The sequence below is a fragment of the Filicampus tigris genome, chromosome 1 (assembly GCF_054856515.1).
Source record: "Filicampus tigris isolate MCC_2025a chromosome 1, RoL_Ftig_1.0, whole genome shotgun sequence".
Taxonomy (NCBI): Eukaryota; Metazoa; Chordata; class Actinopteri; order Syngnathiformes; family Syngnathidae; genus Filicampus; species Filicampus tigris.
Genome location: NC_141217.1, coordinates 4,445,001 through 4,463,239, shown reverse-complemented (window position 1 = coordinate 4,463,239; position 18,239 = coordinate 4,445,001). Strand labels below are relative to the sequence as shown.

Below are 18,239 nucleotides of genomic sequence, written 5' to 3'. Positions count from 1 at the left end.
GCTACCACAAACACAATATTAATGAGAATGCTGTGTTTAGACTAGTGGGCCTGCATTGAACATATTCTAGAAAAAAAAGCTTTTGGTTGACTTCCACTTTATGACACCTGGGAACTGCTTCAAATTGTGTGTGGGGGGGGCTGGGGGGCAGCTGGGGTGGAAGGAGGTGGTGATTGCTTTATGTCTCCTTTAAAGTGGAAGTCAACCCAAAAGAATATGTTCCCAGAAGGCCCACTAGTTGAAACACGAGATTCTGATTAATTTGCGTTTTGCGTTAAGCACTAAAATGCACTTGTTTTTAGCCATCTCTGGGGCGGACATTTTGTCTTCTGCCGACTGAAAATGACATCACAACTGCTCACAATAACCAATCACGGCTGACCTGTTTTCTGAATCTGAGCCGTGATTGGTCGTTGTGAGCAGTTGTGATGTCATTTTCAGTCGACAGTAGACAAAATGGCCGCCCCCGGGATGGCTAAAAACGAGTGGATTAACACTTATTCCACAAACGCAATATTTATCAGAATGCCCTGTTTCAACTAGTGGGCCTTCTGGGAACATATTCTTTTAGAACCTATTCTTGGGGAAAAAAAATGTTTGCGTTCACTTCCACTTTAAGGTGCTTAAGAAAATCAAGGCTCATGTGGGACTTGAGCTCCAGTGAGGCATGTCCAGCTAATGCTCCCTGACCACACAACAAGTCTAACATCATCTCACTGGCACCGCCTCGTTTCCCTAATTCAGGCCATTTCCAGGCGCCGTCACACACCTGCACAAACCACACACAAATACACACACCTGTTTAGTCACGTTCTCGAGTGCAACAGGATGGCATCTACTGAATGCACACTCACTGCCTGCCTCCTTCCCTCCTTTCCACCTATGCCATTAAGATCTCCCACGGGAACAATAACTTCTTATTCATGGAACAACCATAAATTATCTATCGCTGTCTAGTTTGCAACTCGCCACTTAAATCCGATTGGAACAGCTTGAATTATTTAAAGTCAAGTTGCAAAGGCTAAAAATAACAGGGACATTTGTATTTAGTAGAGTTAAAACATTGTCGAGAGATGACTGTCTTTAGCTGTGGGCAATGATGCTATTACTCCCCAAACCAGATGACGGACGTATTTATTGATCAGTTAGTGATTTGTCAAGTCATGTGCTGGGTGGTTCTTTTGTCGTTGAGGACTGAGAGTCGACCAAAGTCTCTCAAGGATCTGTGGGGGACACTTGACGCATAAGACTTTTCTCCTCAAGTAGGAGCATTGTTCAGGTTCCTCTTCACTCTCTCTCCTCTCAGCACTTGAGTGATTTGAGGAAGAGAGCTAGAGCGAAGCGGGAGGGGGTGGAGGAGTGGTGATTGAGCGCAAAAGGGGCAGGACTTTTCCTCTCTGTGTCCTATTAAGAGCAAACTTTGTGATTTTGTTCTCCAAGTTCAGCCCAGACTGCACAGAGTTTCTCTGTGCTACGCCTTTCCCCCTCCATCCCTGCTCCTCTCTGTGCTTTTGTTGACGCTGTTTTACAGGACATGGCAGGATGCGCTTTTTGGACCCACAAATAAGTTGTTTCCTCTGCTCGTCCACGGTTCGCTCGTTCTTTATTCGGACATCATATCGCGTCTATATGCTGCACTGCGTGGAATGAACAATGGTGAGGCTTCTTTGTGTTGCGGCCGGCGGAAAGCTTTGGCTTTGGTTCCGTCTACTGTTGCTTTGCGTGCTGCTGGAGTTGGAACCTGGTGCCGGGGTCTCCGTTTTCCAGGGTTTCTATCTACCACCTGCGAACGGCTCGCTGCTCACGCCAGCCAGGAGGACAGATGGGGTCGTGCGGACTGTTGACCGGATTTATAACGGAGGGGGGAAGGCGGGGTACCTTATTTACCTGGATGGGAGTCGCTTTCAACTGGACATGGAGCGTGATGAGTCGGTGCTGTCGCATCACTTGAGCCCCCGGTATGTCCTCGCCATGATGGGAGGAAGCTCCGAGTCTTTGCAGCGGGACTGCGTCTATCGCGGAACGGTCAACACCAATCCGGAGTCCCTGGCCGTTTTCAACCTCTGCGGTGGGGGTCTGGAAGGCTTCTTCGCCGTACACGGCGTGCGCTACGCGGTGACGCCGATCGTCCGGGCCAAGGGACACGAGCACGACGCGCGCGCTCTGCAGGACAAGGACGCGGAACACGCCCTCCACGTGTTCACGCGCGAGAGCTTCACTTTTGAAGCCGCGCGCGACGGCCATGAGAGCTGCGGGACGCGCGACGGGAGAAGAGGACGCAGGGACGCGGCGAGGAAAAGTCGGCTCAAGAGTCGCGCGGGGCATACGAGGCCGGACAGAGAGAGGTTCTCTGTGGATGATCGGGGCGCGCACGGGCGAAGGTGGTTGAGCCGGCTCGTTCGACTTGCAGCTGCAGACAGCCACATGCGGCACAAGAGGTCGGTCTCTCGCGCCAGACACGTGGAGCTTCTTCTGGTGGCGGATGAGACTATGACCAAGAAGTACGGCAAGGACTTAAACCACTATCTCCTCACGCTGGCCTCCATCGCGTCCAAGCTCTACGGGCACGCCAGCATCGAGAACCCCATCCGGCTGTCCGTTGTGAAGGTCACCACGGTCACCGACAAAGACAAAGGGCTGGAGGTGTCCAAGAACGCGGCGGCAACTCTCAAGAGCTTCTGCAAGTGGCAGAACCAGCAAAACCCGCTGGACGACGACCACCAGCACCACCACGACGCCGCCATCCTCTTCACTAGGCAGGTAAACAAACTTCCTCCTCTTGGTTTCCCGTCTCGAGGCGCCGGGCTTCCAGCCCGCACAGCAGCTTAGCGCACAGGTGCGATGCCAAGGCAACGGAGTGACGCCATCCGATCGCTTGTTTTGATTTCGATGGCAGGCAGCTGCTTCTCTTCCCCACTGGCTGACATGTTTGGCGCATTTGCGCACACATGAAAGTCGCTGACATGTCCCGTTAGGTTCCTCGTGACTCAATGCGTAAAGGACACACACGGAGACCAAAGCTGGAGGTCATGCTGACTATAAGCTGTCAGATTGGTTGACCCACTGAACCCCATTCTGGAGAACCTGCTTCCAACATGCCCCACCACCCTTTTCTATCTTCCTCTATGTGGTGAATTTTTTGTGCTTAACGTTTCTCAGCATCTGTGAAACATCCATAAAAACTGTATTTCCTGCTCGTGGTGTTTTTCTGGGCAGACTCCTCTGTCTCCAGCCTACCCTCCCAGTCCCCTGACAGCATTCAAGCCTCAAGAGGCTGAGACCGGAGGCCTTTGCTTGCAGGCTAATTCTTCCCAGAAATTTTAAAACTAACTGCAGGCTGCAGAAACATCCCTAAAAATCCACTGTGACTTAAAAAGGCCTTGTATTATCCTCCCATCACTCCAGTCTGCACATTTTTCCTGGTTACTTTTACAGCATCTGTCAGCTGAGGCTGTCAGAAAAACAAACACAGGCTGTATGGAGACCGCACTATTTTACCCTTTCTTTCACGCAACTTCTCTCCGCCTTACCTCAGGCTCCCTCTTTTCCTACTGCCTGCACCACAGCCACACTTTTCTGCTTTTCAAGCAAGCTTCCGGAGCATTAGTTTGGATCTGTAAAGGGTGCATGTGTTGGGTTGGTGCCGTCATTCTTTGGCAGGAGTGTCAAACGTAGTTGGCAAAGAGTCAGAGTCCCTGCGTGCCAACCACCTGCAAGTAGTGTTGACACTCTACCTGCTTGGGCAAGCCCGCACAGGTGACTGGTGTCTGCAGGTGGCAGCTCTTTGGCACAGAAAACAAGAAGGTAACATCTGGGGTTAAGAACAAACAGTCAAACCAGATACAAAACCCCAGCCAAACACGTGGGCCAAACCTGAAAAGAAAAAACAATTACACTCCAATATTGTGGTCCTAAACTTAAAGAGGAAATCAACCCAAACACATTTTTTTCAAGAATAATGTTCCCAGTAGGCCCACTTGTTGAAACACGGCATTCAGATTAATATTGCGGTTGTGGAATATGAGTTAAGTAGCAAAATCCACCCGTTCACTAAAAATGACTCAGGGCTCAGGTAACGACCAATCATGGCTCCAGAAAACAGGTCAGACGTATGTTGTTGTGATGTCATTTTCAGTCAACAGAAGTGACAAAATGGCCGCCCCCATAGATGGCTAAAAACGGATGGATTAACTCTTATTCCACAAATGCAATATTTATCAGGGTAGACCTCCTCTTTAACAACAATAACATTTTACAGTTTGATTGGAAAAGTGTATGTTCTTGAGACAAAATCCATATATTTTTTTAGATTAAAGTCATAATCTTGAGAATCATGAAGAGAACTAATTGAAATAGTCTGTATTTGTAGTACACAATTACTTGGAGATCACTGTACATTAAGTACGAGTATGCTTCCATCCACGACTAAATCAGTCATTACACAATGAATTGTATTACCACATGACTTAGGTTTATGATATGAATCCAGATGCAATAAAGCGTTAGGGGCCCTCATGTTGTACAGTGCGGCAGAAACCTCGTCTTCACGGGACTTCCACTCCTTCAAGATCCAAAATCGTGACTATCATTCTCATCGTTTCCTGTGAAAATAACAAAGTATAACTTGTGTAGGTCCTCTACATTGCTCATCCTTTTGCAAGAACCAAACAGCTCTTCTGATATCATTCCTTTAAAAAAATGCCATCCTAAAAATACCACTTGATTAATATTACTATATGAATCTCAAAATTATGAAAATGTTGTTCCCAAAAATATACTACTTTTTTCCTCAAACATATTTTATAAGTTAAAGACAATGACAGATTTTTTTTCCACTGTGGCCCAAATACTACTCATTGCTTTGCACTTTTATCCACTTTTCTCCAAAACAAGCAACAGCAGCCTGATTGTATTCATCCAGCCCATGTACTGTATGTATGTGAAGTTTTCACACCTAACACCTGTGGAACCTTTTCAGTTCCTTCATAACTGAACCCCAAGAAGCAGCTGAGCCGTATCATGCCCTGGAACCCAGAAAACCGTTGTTATAATCAAACAGTATCGGCTGCAGCTGAGCCGTATCATGCCCTGGAACCCAGAAAACCGTTGTTATAATCAAACAGTATCGGCTGCATGTTTTCAGACAGCAAGTGGAATGGCTGCTCTTTCATGACCCCGTTTTTGGGTCGTGCCCTTCATGAGAGCAGAAAAGCACTCACCAATTTACTTTAGCTTTGACCCCTGACCTATTTGGCTCTGAAAGCCCATCCTCAGGATTCTTGGCTGTGTCTGAGCACTAAAATTGCCATTACTTTAACCTGTCAATCAACATGATGGGCAGACTTGCACATCTGAACACTGCAGGAAAGTAGTGAGTGAAACAGGAATGCACAAGCACAAGGTTACTGTTTCCCTTGAAAGAGCACTGCCAGGAAATAACTGCATTTGGCTCAGGTGTCTTGTACCCAGCTGCATTGTGGGTGAAAAAAAGAAATCAAAGAGTTTCAGCATGTGAGATGAGGATATATGAACCATTTCTCAATAGTCTGCCTCTGGCCATTTAATTTTTCTGTAGATTTTGGCTGTACTGTCATATACTGTTTCAAATGAACTTTTTCAACAAAAAAAAAGGGGATAAAACAGAGGTTTAGTTTACATGTGAAAGAATTCAATAACATCCTGTAAGGAGGCGGCACATTAGACTAGTGGTCAGCACGTCCGCCTCACAGTTCTGAGATTCCTTGTCCTGTCTGTCATTTTGTAAGTCCACCTGAGTTAAAAAAAAAAAAAGAATGTTAGGTTCATCGAGCAGACTAAATTGTACATAGTGTGTGTGTCCATATGTGTCCTGCGATTGGATGTTGACCAGTTCAGGGTGTACCCCGCCTCTCGCCCAAAGTCAGTTGTGATAGGCTGCGGCGCTTAGAAAGGAAATTGCTATCACATGTTTGCTATCACATCATTGTGGCCCGGGACATGCAAGCAGTCCACTGCTGTGTGATGGAATGGATGCAGCAAGGGAGCTTAAAGTAAGTCGACCGACACCACTTGACGTCAAAGCGAACCCGGAGCAAAAGCTCCAAGCACAATGAGGTTGGGTGTCGCCGTGACAGTCGTCAATGTTTTAGCCACACTGCTCCCCCTGAAAGCTGCAGAATGTGGACAGACAGTACCTTTGCTCCAGTTTTCTTTCACATATCACTCAGATATTTGGATGGACATTGCCGGCTGGTGCTTGCAATCATCCTGAGTTGGGTCAAAGTCTGGTCAGTAGTTAGATGTTATCACAAGAGTCAAAAACAGACCAAAAACATATTTATTTTTGGGACGTATTTGGGATCAGCTGTGGCATGGCAGTAAATGCCAACTGACTGTGTGATATTACGGGATGCCCTTGGGTGCATACCGATCCTAAATGCACAAAGCCCTACCCTGCTTTGCACGTCTGCTGACTTTATCCACATAGTTATGTCATTTAACCTTTTACATGGAATTTACACGTGTGGCGGCGACTCCTCCCTTTCCTGTGCACTTGACAAACCCACAACCCACCACGTCCATGAGTTTTTGTCTACATCACAGTGTACATTTCCCAGCTCTTGCCGCCGTCGCAGACGGCCCCACTATTTGTTTTAGCTGTTCTTGATATTTCACACGTTATACTTCGTCTGGCATCTGTTGATGACCTGCAGACAGCCCCTGGAGCCCAAAGCCTCGACCCTGGCTAGCGGGCACACCGCATGGGCCTCGCCCTCAGCTCACCGTGATGCACCAGTGAAATTTAGCTACTCTTCTTTCAAAAGCCCGTCGAGCCGCTCAATTGTACTTGCACTCGACCGTCCCAGTGCGTCCTTATATCTAGTTTTATATAACCTTCGCTGAGGGAGTTTCCTCGCTCTTTCGTTTGTAAGCTGTGAAAGACGACTTCTCTACTGCAACTTCCACCACACTTGAAGGAAGTACTGCACTTCCCGCACATACATTGTTGTGCACATCCAAATGGCTAAAGTTCAGCTTTGGCGGTGGTCTCCGCTCTTTTGAGTCGTGACATCAGATGTGGAGTGTGTTTTCAGTGTGAGCGAGACTAGCTTACTCAGACTTTTAACATGTGGGTCTGGTTGGCTGTTTGTTTAACTCAAATCTTGGCTAAGACCAGTCAGGCTCTCAACCCGCCTGACTTTCTCAGCCAGCCTGCCACCTGTTCCCCTGTTATTTCTGCCAATACCTCCGTAACTCTATGCCCCCAGCCACCCACCAACCCAGCTCTTCACTTTAATTTCCGGCATCTCCCCATTCCCATTCCTTGGTCAATTTCCTTTGATTTGCTTGTCTTTTATGACCATCTTTCTTTTCTCCCTTGTCTGTTTTGAGAGGAAAAACAACACTGAGAGTGAAAACAAGCAGAGTTTCTATTTTCCTTCTTTTGATTCATGCTTTGTTCTGAAAACACAAGCTTTCACACCATGGTCTTGGATGGGTTGGGTGAAGAAACAAATACAAAAGTAATGGGGTGAAAGAGTGTAAGAACCTTTCTATCTATACATTCCCACTGTTAGATTCGAAACAACGATTGTGCTTGTCTGCACATAAAGAGAGGAAAGGGTACAGTGGGCACAGTTTCCCCTCATTGGTCATGCGTGTGTCCAGCAGTTACTTGTCAAACACGTTCTCTATTTTCCTGTATTGCTCATGTTCATCCTGTTTATTTCCTGAAGCACATGTACTGTATTTGTTTGCATCAACAGAAGTAATGTACACCTGTGTGTGCATGTGTGTGTGTGCGTGTGTGCACAGTGGTCCCACCCAGTCAGTCAAGTGTGAGTGCACAACACAAGGCAGTTTGTTCCTAACTGGTCCACCCGGAACGGGTAAACACCCTCCCCGTAGAGTGTCTCCCCTGCAACCCAGCAGGCCTGTCAGCACCACTTAACACAGTGGCTCATCTTCACAGGAAACGCATGTGTGTGTGTTTTTTTCCCCCCACTTTTTGTGCTCATGCACAAGGATGTTTGTCTGCACACGTTCATGTGTGCACACATGCCATTTGCTCTCTGACACGATGGGGGTGATTAACCAATCGATCGGTGCATTCGGCAAGACACCCTAAGGGCTCGTCTGCATGGGTGCGCGAGAATCAATACTGGAGCGACTAAATATCAAGTCCTTGGGCTGCTTTAAAGTCTTTGTATTGCAACTTTGCAGGACCTCTGCGGCCATCACTCCTGCGACACCCTTGGAATGGCAGACGTTGGCACTATCTGCTCTCCAGAGAGAAGCTGCGCTGTCATTGAGGATGACGGGCTTCACGCTGCATTCACAGTGGCACACGAGATCGGTAAGCGTGGATACAGTTGTTAAGACACAAACAGAGCTACAGACAAGCTTGGGCTTGCTCATCTGTCAGCACCTGTGTGGTTGTTGAGTATCACTTGAGTACTACCCGAGTGCTCATTGTGTTTTCTTTTCTCATTCTTGCTGCATGCGCAAACCTGTGGCCTAATTTCTCACCTCCATCGACCGTACCTAAGATTTCCATTCCTTTCCTCGTCTGCCTCAGGCCATTTGCTCGGTTTGTCCCATGACGACTCCAAATTCTGCGAGGAGCGTTTTGGCGTCAACAGCGACAAGAGGCTCATGTCCTCCATCCTCACCTCCATTGATGCATCCAAACCTTGGAGCCGCTGTACCTCGGCGACCATCACAGACTTCTTTGACGATGGCAACGGTAAGGGTTTTGAAGCATCTTCTTGAGTGAACAGAAGCAAACACCTGGAGTTCTTCTAAAAGTGAAAACTCCTAGGAGCCTGAAAAGTATTTCTTCTCTTTCTGCAACTTGCATCCATGCGAACTCCCACGGTTTCTATCACTGAGCAAGGAATGTGTTTGTAGCACAGCCAAAGATCATATAACCTACTTCATCATGGCTATAAAGTATCGTGTGAAGACGTAGACAAGACAGGAAACCAAAGTAATGTTCCTTATGCTTGGCACTGCCCCTGTTGCAGCCGAGTGTCTTCTCGACTCGCCCCGTCAGCCCCTGCTGGGGCCCGAAGAGCTCCCGGGGCAGAGCTATGACGCCGTGCGCCAGTGCCGCTTGGCTTTTGGGCCAGAATACACCGTGTGCCCCGGTATGGACGTGTGCTCTCGGCTGTGGTGTGCTGTGATTCGCCAGGGTCAGATGGTGTGTCTGACCAAGAAGTTGCCAGCTGTGGAGGGAACACCCTGCGGGAAGGGGCGCATCTGCCTGCAGGGCAAGTGCGTGGACAAAACGCGCAAGAGACATTACTCGGTATTGGGTGACTCCATTTGAAACTTTCTGCCGTTCTAGAGAAGCGGAGAACGCTTGATAAGACTGACCCTCTCTTCTCTCCTCTGTGCCCTAGTCATCCAACCATGGCAGCTGGAGCTCTTGGGGTTCTTGGGGGTCATGTACCAGAACGTGTGGCGGTGGAGTGCAATTTGCCCAGCGGCTGTGCAACAACCCTCCACCGCGGAACAATGGCCGTTATTGCACTGGGAAGAGAGCCATCTACCGGTCATGCAATGTCACACCATGTCCGCCATCGAGTGAGTGCAGCATCATATACTGTATTTGTGCTGGTTGAAACCACAATGCAATACAAAACCTTTCTTTGCATGCCGTTGTGCTCTAGATAAGAGTTTCCGGCAGGAGCAATGTGAGGTGCGCAATGGCCCTCAGACAGATCCTAAAGGGGTGAAAACATTTGTTGAGTGGGTGCCCAAATATGCTGGAGTTCTCCCGAAAGATGTGTGCAAACTCACCTGCAGAGCGAAAGGAACCGGTTACTATGTGGTGTTCTCGCACAGGGTGAGCTATTGACAAAGTAAAAATGTGCTGGGACATCTTGATACAACAAATCATTTTTAGGGAAATGTTAAAGAACTCATATTCTGTTTTCAGGTGATAGACGGGACCGAATGTCGTCCTTACAGCAGCTCGGTTTGTGTGAAGGGGAAGTGTGTGCGCACAGGCTGTGATGGCATCATAGGCTCCAAACTTCAGTTTGACAAGTGTGGTATATGTGGAGGCGACAGCACAGGATGCATCCGGGTTGTGGGCAACTTCACCAAGAAAAGGTAATAACACAGAAAATTCCGGACTCATGGCAAAAAACATCTACTCTTGTATACATGCTTGTTTAGAGTTGTTAAGTCTCAATTGATGAGATGTGTGAGGACCATAACAGCATGAAAACGTAGAAAGAAATGGAAGAAACCCATGAAATATTTGGCATTCATTTTCATCCATCCCAATATCGATTAAATTTTGATGTACTCACAACATTTCTCTCATTGATTCGATATCGGACAGTTACCTTTGTACTAGAAGTGGCCATGTTACAAAAACTGCCTCTTCTCTCCCAGATAAATGCAAAGAATCAAATCATGCTCAGACAAATGAATAAATAGAAAACTGAAAAATGTAAAAAGCAATTCAAGTCCGAAAACGGACATGTGGCAGTCGACCTCAAAGAATGCATCTAAATTAGGTCAATAGGCATGGAAAAGCAAAAGTTGTCTGCTGACTTGCATATGCTTGCCGGTTTTGAGTTTATAACACAACGAAGAGTATCGTCTGCATCGTAATATGCGTTTCCCGCTTAGCTAACCAAATCTCAACTTTCACCCTGACAAAACAGTAAGGGCTACACTGATGTAGTGAAGATCCCTGCAGGCTCCACCCACATCAAGGTTCGTCAGCACAAGGCAAAAGACCAGACCCGCTACAGCGCCTACCTCTCCCTCCGGAGACCCAGTGGCGATTACCTCCTCAATGGCAAGTTCATGATCTCCACCTCCGAGACGATCATTCCGCTCAACGGATCTGTGCTTAACTACAGTGGCTGGAGTCAAAGGGATGAATGGCTCCACAGTATGGGCCCCGGGGCCCTCCAAGAAGCCTTGGTAGTCCAGATCCTTGCGACAGATGCTAAAAAGCCCCTGGATGTTCGTTACAGCTTCTTCATGCCACGCCGAACAACTCCACAGCAGCCACCAGCACTGCTTGTCCCAAGCTTGAATTTGGCCCATATACAGGCCACTACAACGGACACAACAAGAACCACCACCAGTAGCGCTACTACATCCTCCCCCACTCCCACTATCCTGGTCCCTACGCCAACCACAGCGTCCAGTCTGTCTACACCGCCGCCCGGACCCCAATGGGTGACAGGAGTATGGATGAGCTGCTCCAGGACTTGTGACACTGGTTGGCAGAGCAGGACCGTTCAGTGTAAGGACCAGGGCGGGAAGCTGTCCAAGGGATGTTTGCTGAATTCCCGTCCCACCGCTTTCAAACACTGTCTTGTGAGAAAATGTTAAAATGGCGGAGGGAGGAGAACAAGTCTCTGTAGGACAGCAAAAGTGGTCCGAAGTAGCAAGTCCTGCATGTTGGAAAATGGACCAATTATTTTAAGACATAATCAAGAACCTTCAACAGGGCCGTGAATGTTGGACAAAGTCTCACAAAGGCTCCGCTTGAAGAATGTCTCAGAATCACAGTTGCAGAGCACAAGTTAAGCGAGGACCCGTTTGTTTTCGTAGTCAAGGACTGGTGTTGCATGTTGGTGACTTACCTTTGTTTCAGCATCCAAATCTATTTTATCTTACGGTTTGCCATTGTTTGTGCGTGTGAGTGTGTGTTTGTGCATCTGTGTGTGTGTGTGTGTGTGTGTGTTTAAGTCATATATCCCCCTAAATAAGGGAGGCTTACTTCAATTCTTTGGCCTTCCAGCTAACCAGGGATGGGGGCAGACGTTGACCAACAATGGATGGGGCAACCCAGACATTCGGTGTTTAAATGGTGCTTTACAGTCTGTCCATTCTGCACAGCAATGTACGATATAAAGTAGGGGGAAACAGCAATACTGAGGTCGAGACTTGGTCAGGTTCTCAAAGTTCCTTTGCTCTGCAACAGCTCAGGAAGAATGTTCTTCCTTACGACACAAGTGTTGATGTCAGAGGGGTAAAGTAACCATGACTCCATGACTGTCAGATTGATGTTCTTCGAGGTTAAAGACGCATTGCTTATTTTGCTTCATTTTTGAAGTGTGTGGATGTGTGTTTGTACGTCTGCTGACATGCATTTAGAGTGACAGTAAAATGCAAACAAAGACAATACACTGGGAAATTTCCATTGGTGTGCACTGCCGTAAGCGGGGTAAACACATACTGAAAATGGGACCAAATATTTCCCGCCACTTCTTATCACAGCCAGCAAAATCCCGGTTTTCAGATTTCGCTGAAAGATTATCCTGACCAGTGGAGAAATGTTTTTTATGTGTGGTGTGCTGTGTTGGTTAGCTCAAGTACAGCATACATGAGAAGAGAAGACACGATGATTTCTTTCCTCATCGTGTGGGGTCAGTCATATTTTACAAAATTGGTCAAGATGTTCGAAATCACTACGTGTGTACCCGGGCTTTACACATTGCAATTTAACAACTCAATGTAAACCTTGAACAGTGCATGTTTTCAATGTATGTGTAAGTATTCAAAGCAATTTGCAGAGCCATATGCACATCGGTACACCTCAGTGAAACACACACCTTCTTCCTTCGAGGAAAGCCCTCTCGCTGAACAGCAAATACGGCACTGAGCTTGTAATTTATTGTTTGTACAACTGCTATGTGTGAATAACAAAGCAACGAGATGAGGTTTATTTATTGTAGTAATTTTGTACCAGATTACTATTTAATTTAGGACTATGCAGAATCCTCAGTGTAAGGATATAGTGTTTCTTTTCTAGTCGTGGGATGTACATAAAATATCTATATTTAAACATTTTGCTGTCTGTGTTATTTATTTTGTTTTATTTATATGAACCCAATACAAATATAATACAAAATCCACTCTGTTTACGCTATGGATGGGAAGTAAAATTTCCCATGTACTGAAAATGCAAGTATGGCCCAAATGTACTGAATTTTATTAGGTACAGCATGTGGATTTAAGAAGTAAATGTTAAAGAAGCATGTGCATCCACACAAATTACAATGTTTATTTGATATTTTGCATTACTTATTGTAGTCTCCATTGTATTGTTTGATCTTAAAAATAATTAACAGCAGCAACCTGCCACCACAGTGGTCCGGTAACACATCTGCAGTCGAGAGTTCTCAAACTTCCCCGGTTCGGACCTGTGCTCTTGGCTTCCCTGTTCGGTATGTGGATGTGCTCCTATAACTCTGACTTTCTTTTGCAATCGAAAACATGCATGTGAGGTTCTAGGATGACTAAATTGTCCATAGGTGTGAATGAGAGTTTGAATGCTTGTCAATATGTGACCTGTGACCTGCTAGCGACCAGTCCAAGATGTGCCCAACCTCCCAACTGCCGCGGGTGACGTCCACGAGCACGTCACTGCGGTAATGCCGTGCGCAGTTTGCCTTTATACTCGCGCGCAACCCACCCGCGTTGTTTTGAACATTTTCACTCCAAGTCGGAGGGTGTCCCCACGGCTGATATTAGCTAGGACACCGCGGGGCGGAATTTCTCCTCCCTCAATGGCAAATTCTGGTGGGCGTTTTTAACTGCCGAGAAACGATTAAAACGATAGTGACAACAATGGGTATGGTGCCAGCTGCAACAAAGGGACCGACATGACTATATGATGCATTTAATTGAATTGCAAAATCAATCAGCAATGTGGCAGCGAAGGTGATACATGCGTGTGTAGGCTTCATTACACACACATAAGTGACGTAACACCCACACCGCTGCCAAACTAGTTTGCTTCGCGGCAGCAACAAGGTTTGTGATGGATCCCCTCCTCCGTGATGACATATGAATTCCCCTCAAAGAACCGAGCCGGGGAAAAGTCTACGGCAACATGTGACATAACGGACCAATCACGAGAGAGAATGCACGCGATGTATACGCAGCAACAATTTCTGACGTGTGCAAGGCACGTGTTGCAGACCTGTCGACAACATGTCGCGCAGCACAACGTGTCGGTCACGTGATACAATGAGGTAGTTGTCGCCCGCGCCGACCCGCGAGTCAGAAAGAAGCCTTAAGAGTCAGCGTGGACAGGCTCCAGCTCATTCGTGCCCATAATATAGAACACGGGGTATATAACATGGATGGATGACAAAGGTGGCAACATGGCACACATGCCACAAGAAATTATCCAATTTGTTCTGAAAAGTGTTTATTTACTCTAAATAATGTATCATCATGTATCTATGCCAGTTGCATATAGTGACAGGCAGAACAAATAAATGCTCTTCCACTAGGTGGCAGAAGGTACAGTTACTATGTTCATCCACCTGTTGCCCTTCATATAACAGAACAATCTTCTATAAAGTACCTGGAAGCAATAGGCTACTTAAGAATAAAAAAAACTTTGGTAGGAGTTTAAGTCACCTTGTAGAATATTATTAGTGAAAGTCATAAAGAGGAAGTCAAACCCAAACATCTCTTTTTTCCAGAATATGTTCTGTGCATGTCCACTAGTTGAGACCAGGTATGTTGATTAATATTGCATTTGTGGAATATGGAATATGAGTTAAGCAGCAAAATTCACCCACTTTCAGCCATGTCAGGGGGTGGCCATTTCGTCACTTCTGTCAACTGAAAATGACATCAGTGTCTCAGGGCTCAGGTAATGACCAAGGCCCAGCTTTAGGAAACAGGTGAGCTGTGATTGCTCGTTACCTGAGCAACTGTGATGTCATTCGCAGTTGACAGAAGTGACAAAACGGCCGCCCCCGAGATCGCTAAAAAGGGTGGATTAACTCCTATTCCACAAACGCAGTATTTATGAGAATGCCTTGTTTCAACTAGTGAGCCTGCATAGAACATATTCTTGAAAAAAATATGTTTGGATTGACTTCCCTCTTTAAGTATCTAGCATTGCGCTGGACATTCCACCTATGTGATGGACCAGTCCGCCGATCTGCCTATGATAAATGACCATTTTGTAGGCGATAAACCATAGGTGGGAAACTTTAAAAAATAGTCGGACTAAGTCTAATAGTCTAATAGACTAATAGTCAGAAGCCCCTTTTTTCCCCGTCTATGTAATTGTCTATTCTCGCCCCCGCTGCGATGATGCGCAGCCAATCAATTCACGGGATAAATCCACCCATGCTCTCATTGGTCAATCTCTCGCCGGGACCCGGGGAGGTGGTAATGGTAGTTTGTCTAACTTGGTAGTTGGAAACGCAAACGGAAGTTACTATTTGGTCTGGCCGGAAAAACGGACGACGGAAGGGTACTCCGGCTGTAGGCGGAAGGTGATAAACGGACCTCAAATGTTTTGCAAAATGCCCAACTCTGTGCAATACTTGGGTATGAAACGTCATTTCTAATATTAAATGTATTGGTGTGAAAGTATTTTTTGAAAGTCACTGATTAGAGTTTCATAATTAGTTTATTTTAATTGTATTTCATCGACCTAATGTATTTTGTTGGTGTACAGTATTTAAAGATTTTCAAGTTTGCTCACGAGCAAAATCAGCAAATGTCTATAACGCAACACAGGCCTCAAGGTGGGATGAGCAACAGAGAAACATGTGCACACAGACACAAAACCGGTGCACATTTTCAGTATGAAAGGGCCTCTTTGGAAAGCAAAATCTCCTAACCTTTACACCACATTTCCTTAACCTTTGTTGAAAATGTGATCGGGTCAGGGAGAGATGAACAGCTGCCTCCTTTTGAACAGGAAAAGAGTGCACTGTTTAAAATTAATTTGACTGCACTTTTCCAAACCAAAATGATAGCGAGTGGCTGACAAGTCTCCAACATGAAACTGCCGTTTTCCAAAGATGGATTATACAAAGCATTTCTTGGATAAATGCATGCTTGTCGTATTTATTTCAGTCTGGTTGTCGCCAACAGTGACAATCATTTAAGAGTCTAAACTTGTCACAAGAGTGGTGAGCTTCCGTGGTTTTGGTGTATAGGCAAAAGTGGAGGTCATCAAGCGCAACAAGCAGGGAGGCACGGTACAAGTGCAGGATGTACTCTAGGCCTACTCAAAAAGATGTACTAGGGAAAAAGCAAAACAAAAAGTACTATATCTTGACCAAAAAATACAGAATTAGAAGTCCAACAAACAAAATAACAAAGAAACACGGGAGAAACAAGATGTTGACGAAACCCAAAAGGTACACTACAAATGAAAAGGGGACACAGGAAAACATGACATAACATGAAATAAAACTAAATCTAAATCAAAACAAAGTCAACAAGACTCATTGATTACATGCATCTCATCATCTACAAACCATCCCTACGACATCAATACAGGTGTTCCATGGTTCATTAAGTCAACAAAAATACCTTGAGGTTTTATTTTTTAAGTAAAATGTCACGTGAAGAGAGGGATTTGGACCTAATAGCAGACGTGACATTAAAAGACAGTAAAAAGTCTTGATCAAGAAAATACAAAGTAACTACAGAGAGCTGAACTGAAAGAGAGTTTGCATCCGCATGAGAAGGTTTGATTTAGTGACATGTCACTGAGTAACTCAAGCTTATAAACTGTAAGACATCAGGCCCATATGATATCATAAAAGGACCATAGCAACTGCATACTAACCGATACATCAAGTAACAACCAGTCATCACAGTACCCCCTCAAGGGGCACCACCTGGTGCCCAGAATCTAAAATAACAATAGACAACAAGAGCAAAAATGAAAAACACTAAATAAACTTAATTATAAAACAACAAGAACCAGAGTAACTAAACAAATACCAGGAAACCAGCTTGACTTTGATTAAAACAGCAAAGAAACAGCAGTTAGATGCGACAAACACAATGAACCAACAAAGACCGAAAGAAAACAATAAACCACATGCAAACAGACGAGACAACGAGCAACACTGGACAAGACACAAAGTGTAAAGAGGGAGCTGACTGGGTAACACAAGAGATCAAGCAAACGAGCACAGGAGGACAAAACCTGCTTGGCTTGGACTAAGACAGCAAAAAAAAAAACATGCGACAAAAACAATGAACCAACAAAGACTGAATGAAAGCAAGGAACTAAATACAAACTGATGAGACGAGGAACACCTGGACAAGACACAAAGTGTTAGAGGGAGCTCATCGAGTAACTCAAGGGTTCTGGTAACCGAGCACAGGTGGACACAATAAACTAATGAGACAGACATATAAAAGAATCACAAGGAAAACATGAAACTAAATTCCAAAACAAAATTCAAAACCAAAATCAACGACAGATCGGAGAAGGCCAAACAAGATGTTCCTCGCGGAACCAGTCCGGTGGGCGACCCGGAGGCTAGAAGAGAGGTTCTTGGTGGGCCCAATCCAGTGGCCGTCCCGAAGGCCTACTGCCCGAAGTCAGCTGGGATAGGCTCCAGTATGCCTGCGACCCTTGTGAGGACAAGCGGTCTGGATAATAGATGGATGATATTGCAATGATGCAAAATGAGTATGTGCTTCGCAGTTTAATTTTCTAGTGGGGTCCTCTAGTGTGCGGGGGAGTGCCGGAGCCTATCCCAGCAGTCTTTGGGCAGTGGGCGGGGGACACCCTGAATTGGTTGGCAGACAATCGCAGGGCACACAGAGACAAACAAACAACCGCACTCACAATCACACCTAGGGACAATTTAGAGTGTCCAATCAACTTACAATGCATGTTTTTGGAATGTGGGAGGAAACCGGAGTACCCGGGGAAAAAAACCCACACAGGCACGGGGAGAACATGCAAACTCCACACAGGGAGGCCGGAGCCGGGATCGAACCCACGACCTCTGCACTGTGAGGCGGACGTGCTAACCAGTCGACTACCATACCGCCTTGCAAAGAACATATTCTTGAAAAAAAAAAAAAAGTTTGGGTTGACTTCCGCTTTAATGCTTTGCGGCATTTTGTATTTTGCTATAAACGAATGGATTTGTGTCCAATAAGCACATTAATGAGTAAATGGAGATGATCATTATTCAAACATATGTACTTTTTGTGACAATTTTATTTGGTGGTGTGCCGTAAGATTTTACTGAAAGTAAAATATGTGTTTTGGCTCAGTAGAGGAATGAATTTTGGCTCCAGCCTTCCTGTGTGAAGTTTGCATGTTCTCCCTGTGCTTGCGTGGGTTTTCTCCAGGGACTCCACCTTCCTTCCACATTCCCAAAACATATGTTAGCTTTAGTGACGACTCTACAGTAACCATAGATGTGAAATTCAGTATTAAAGATTGTTTATCTTTATGTATCCTGCTATTGGCTGTCGACCATTGCATG

At 45.8% G+C, this 18,239-nt stretch overlaps 1 protein-coding gene across 1 annotated transcript; it reads left to right on the top strand.

Annotated features, from left to right (window-relative positions):
* The first annotated feature begins 953 nt into the window (after positions 1-953).
* On the top strand, positions 954-12,768 carry adamts5 (ADAM metallopeptidase with thrombospondin type 1 motif, 5 (aggrecanase-2)). Its single transcript, XM_086048489.1, has 8 exons — positions 954-2,760; positions 8,203-8,335; positions 8,558-8,725; positions 9,006-9,289; positions 9,384-9,567; positions 9,654-9,829; positions 9,923-10,098; positions 10,662-12,768. The coding sequence occupies exons 1-8, from the start codon at positions 1,654-1,656 to the stop codon at positions 11,341-11,343; spliced, it is 2,910 nt and encodes a 969-aa protein (XP_085904615.1). The 5' UTR covers positions 954-1,653; the 3' UTR covers positions 11,344-12,768.
* Positions 12,769-18,239: the final 5,471 nt, after the last annotated feature.

Excerpts from the sequence above, each read along its gene's own strand:
- adamts5 (XM_086048489.1), top strand. The coding sequence starts at position 1,654 with ATGGTGAGGCTTCTTTGTGTTGCGGCCGGCGGAAAGCTTTGGCTTTGG. Across the intron at positions 9,568-9,653 it reads CACACCATGTCCGCCATCGA|ATAAGAGTTTCCGGCAGGAG; the intron begins GTGAGTGCAGCA and ends GTTGTGCTCTAG. Across the intron at positions 10,099-10,661 it reads GGCAACTTCACCAAGAAAAG|TAAGGGCTACACTGATGTAG; the intron begins GTAATAACACAG and ends CTGACAAAACAG.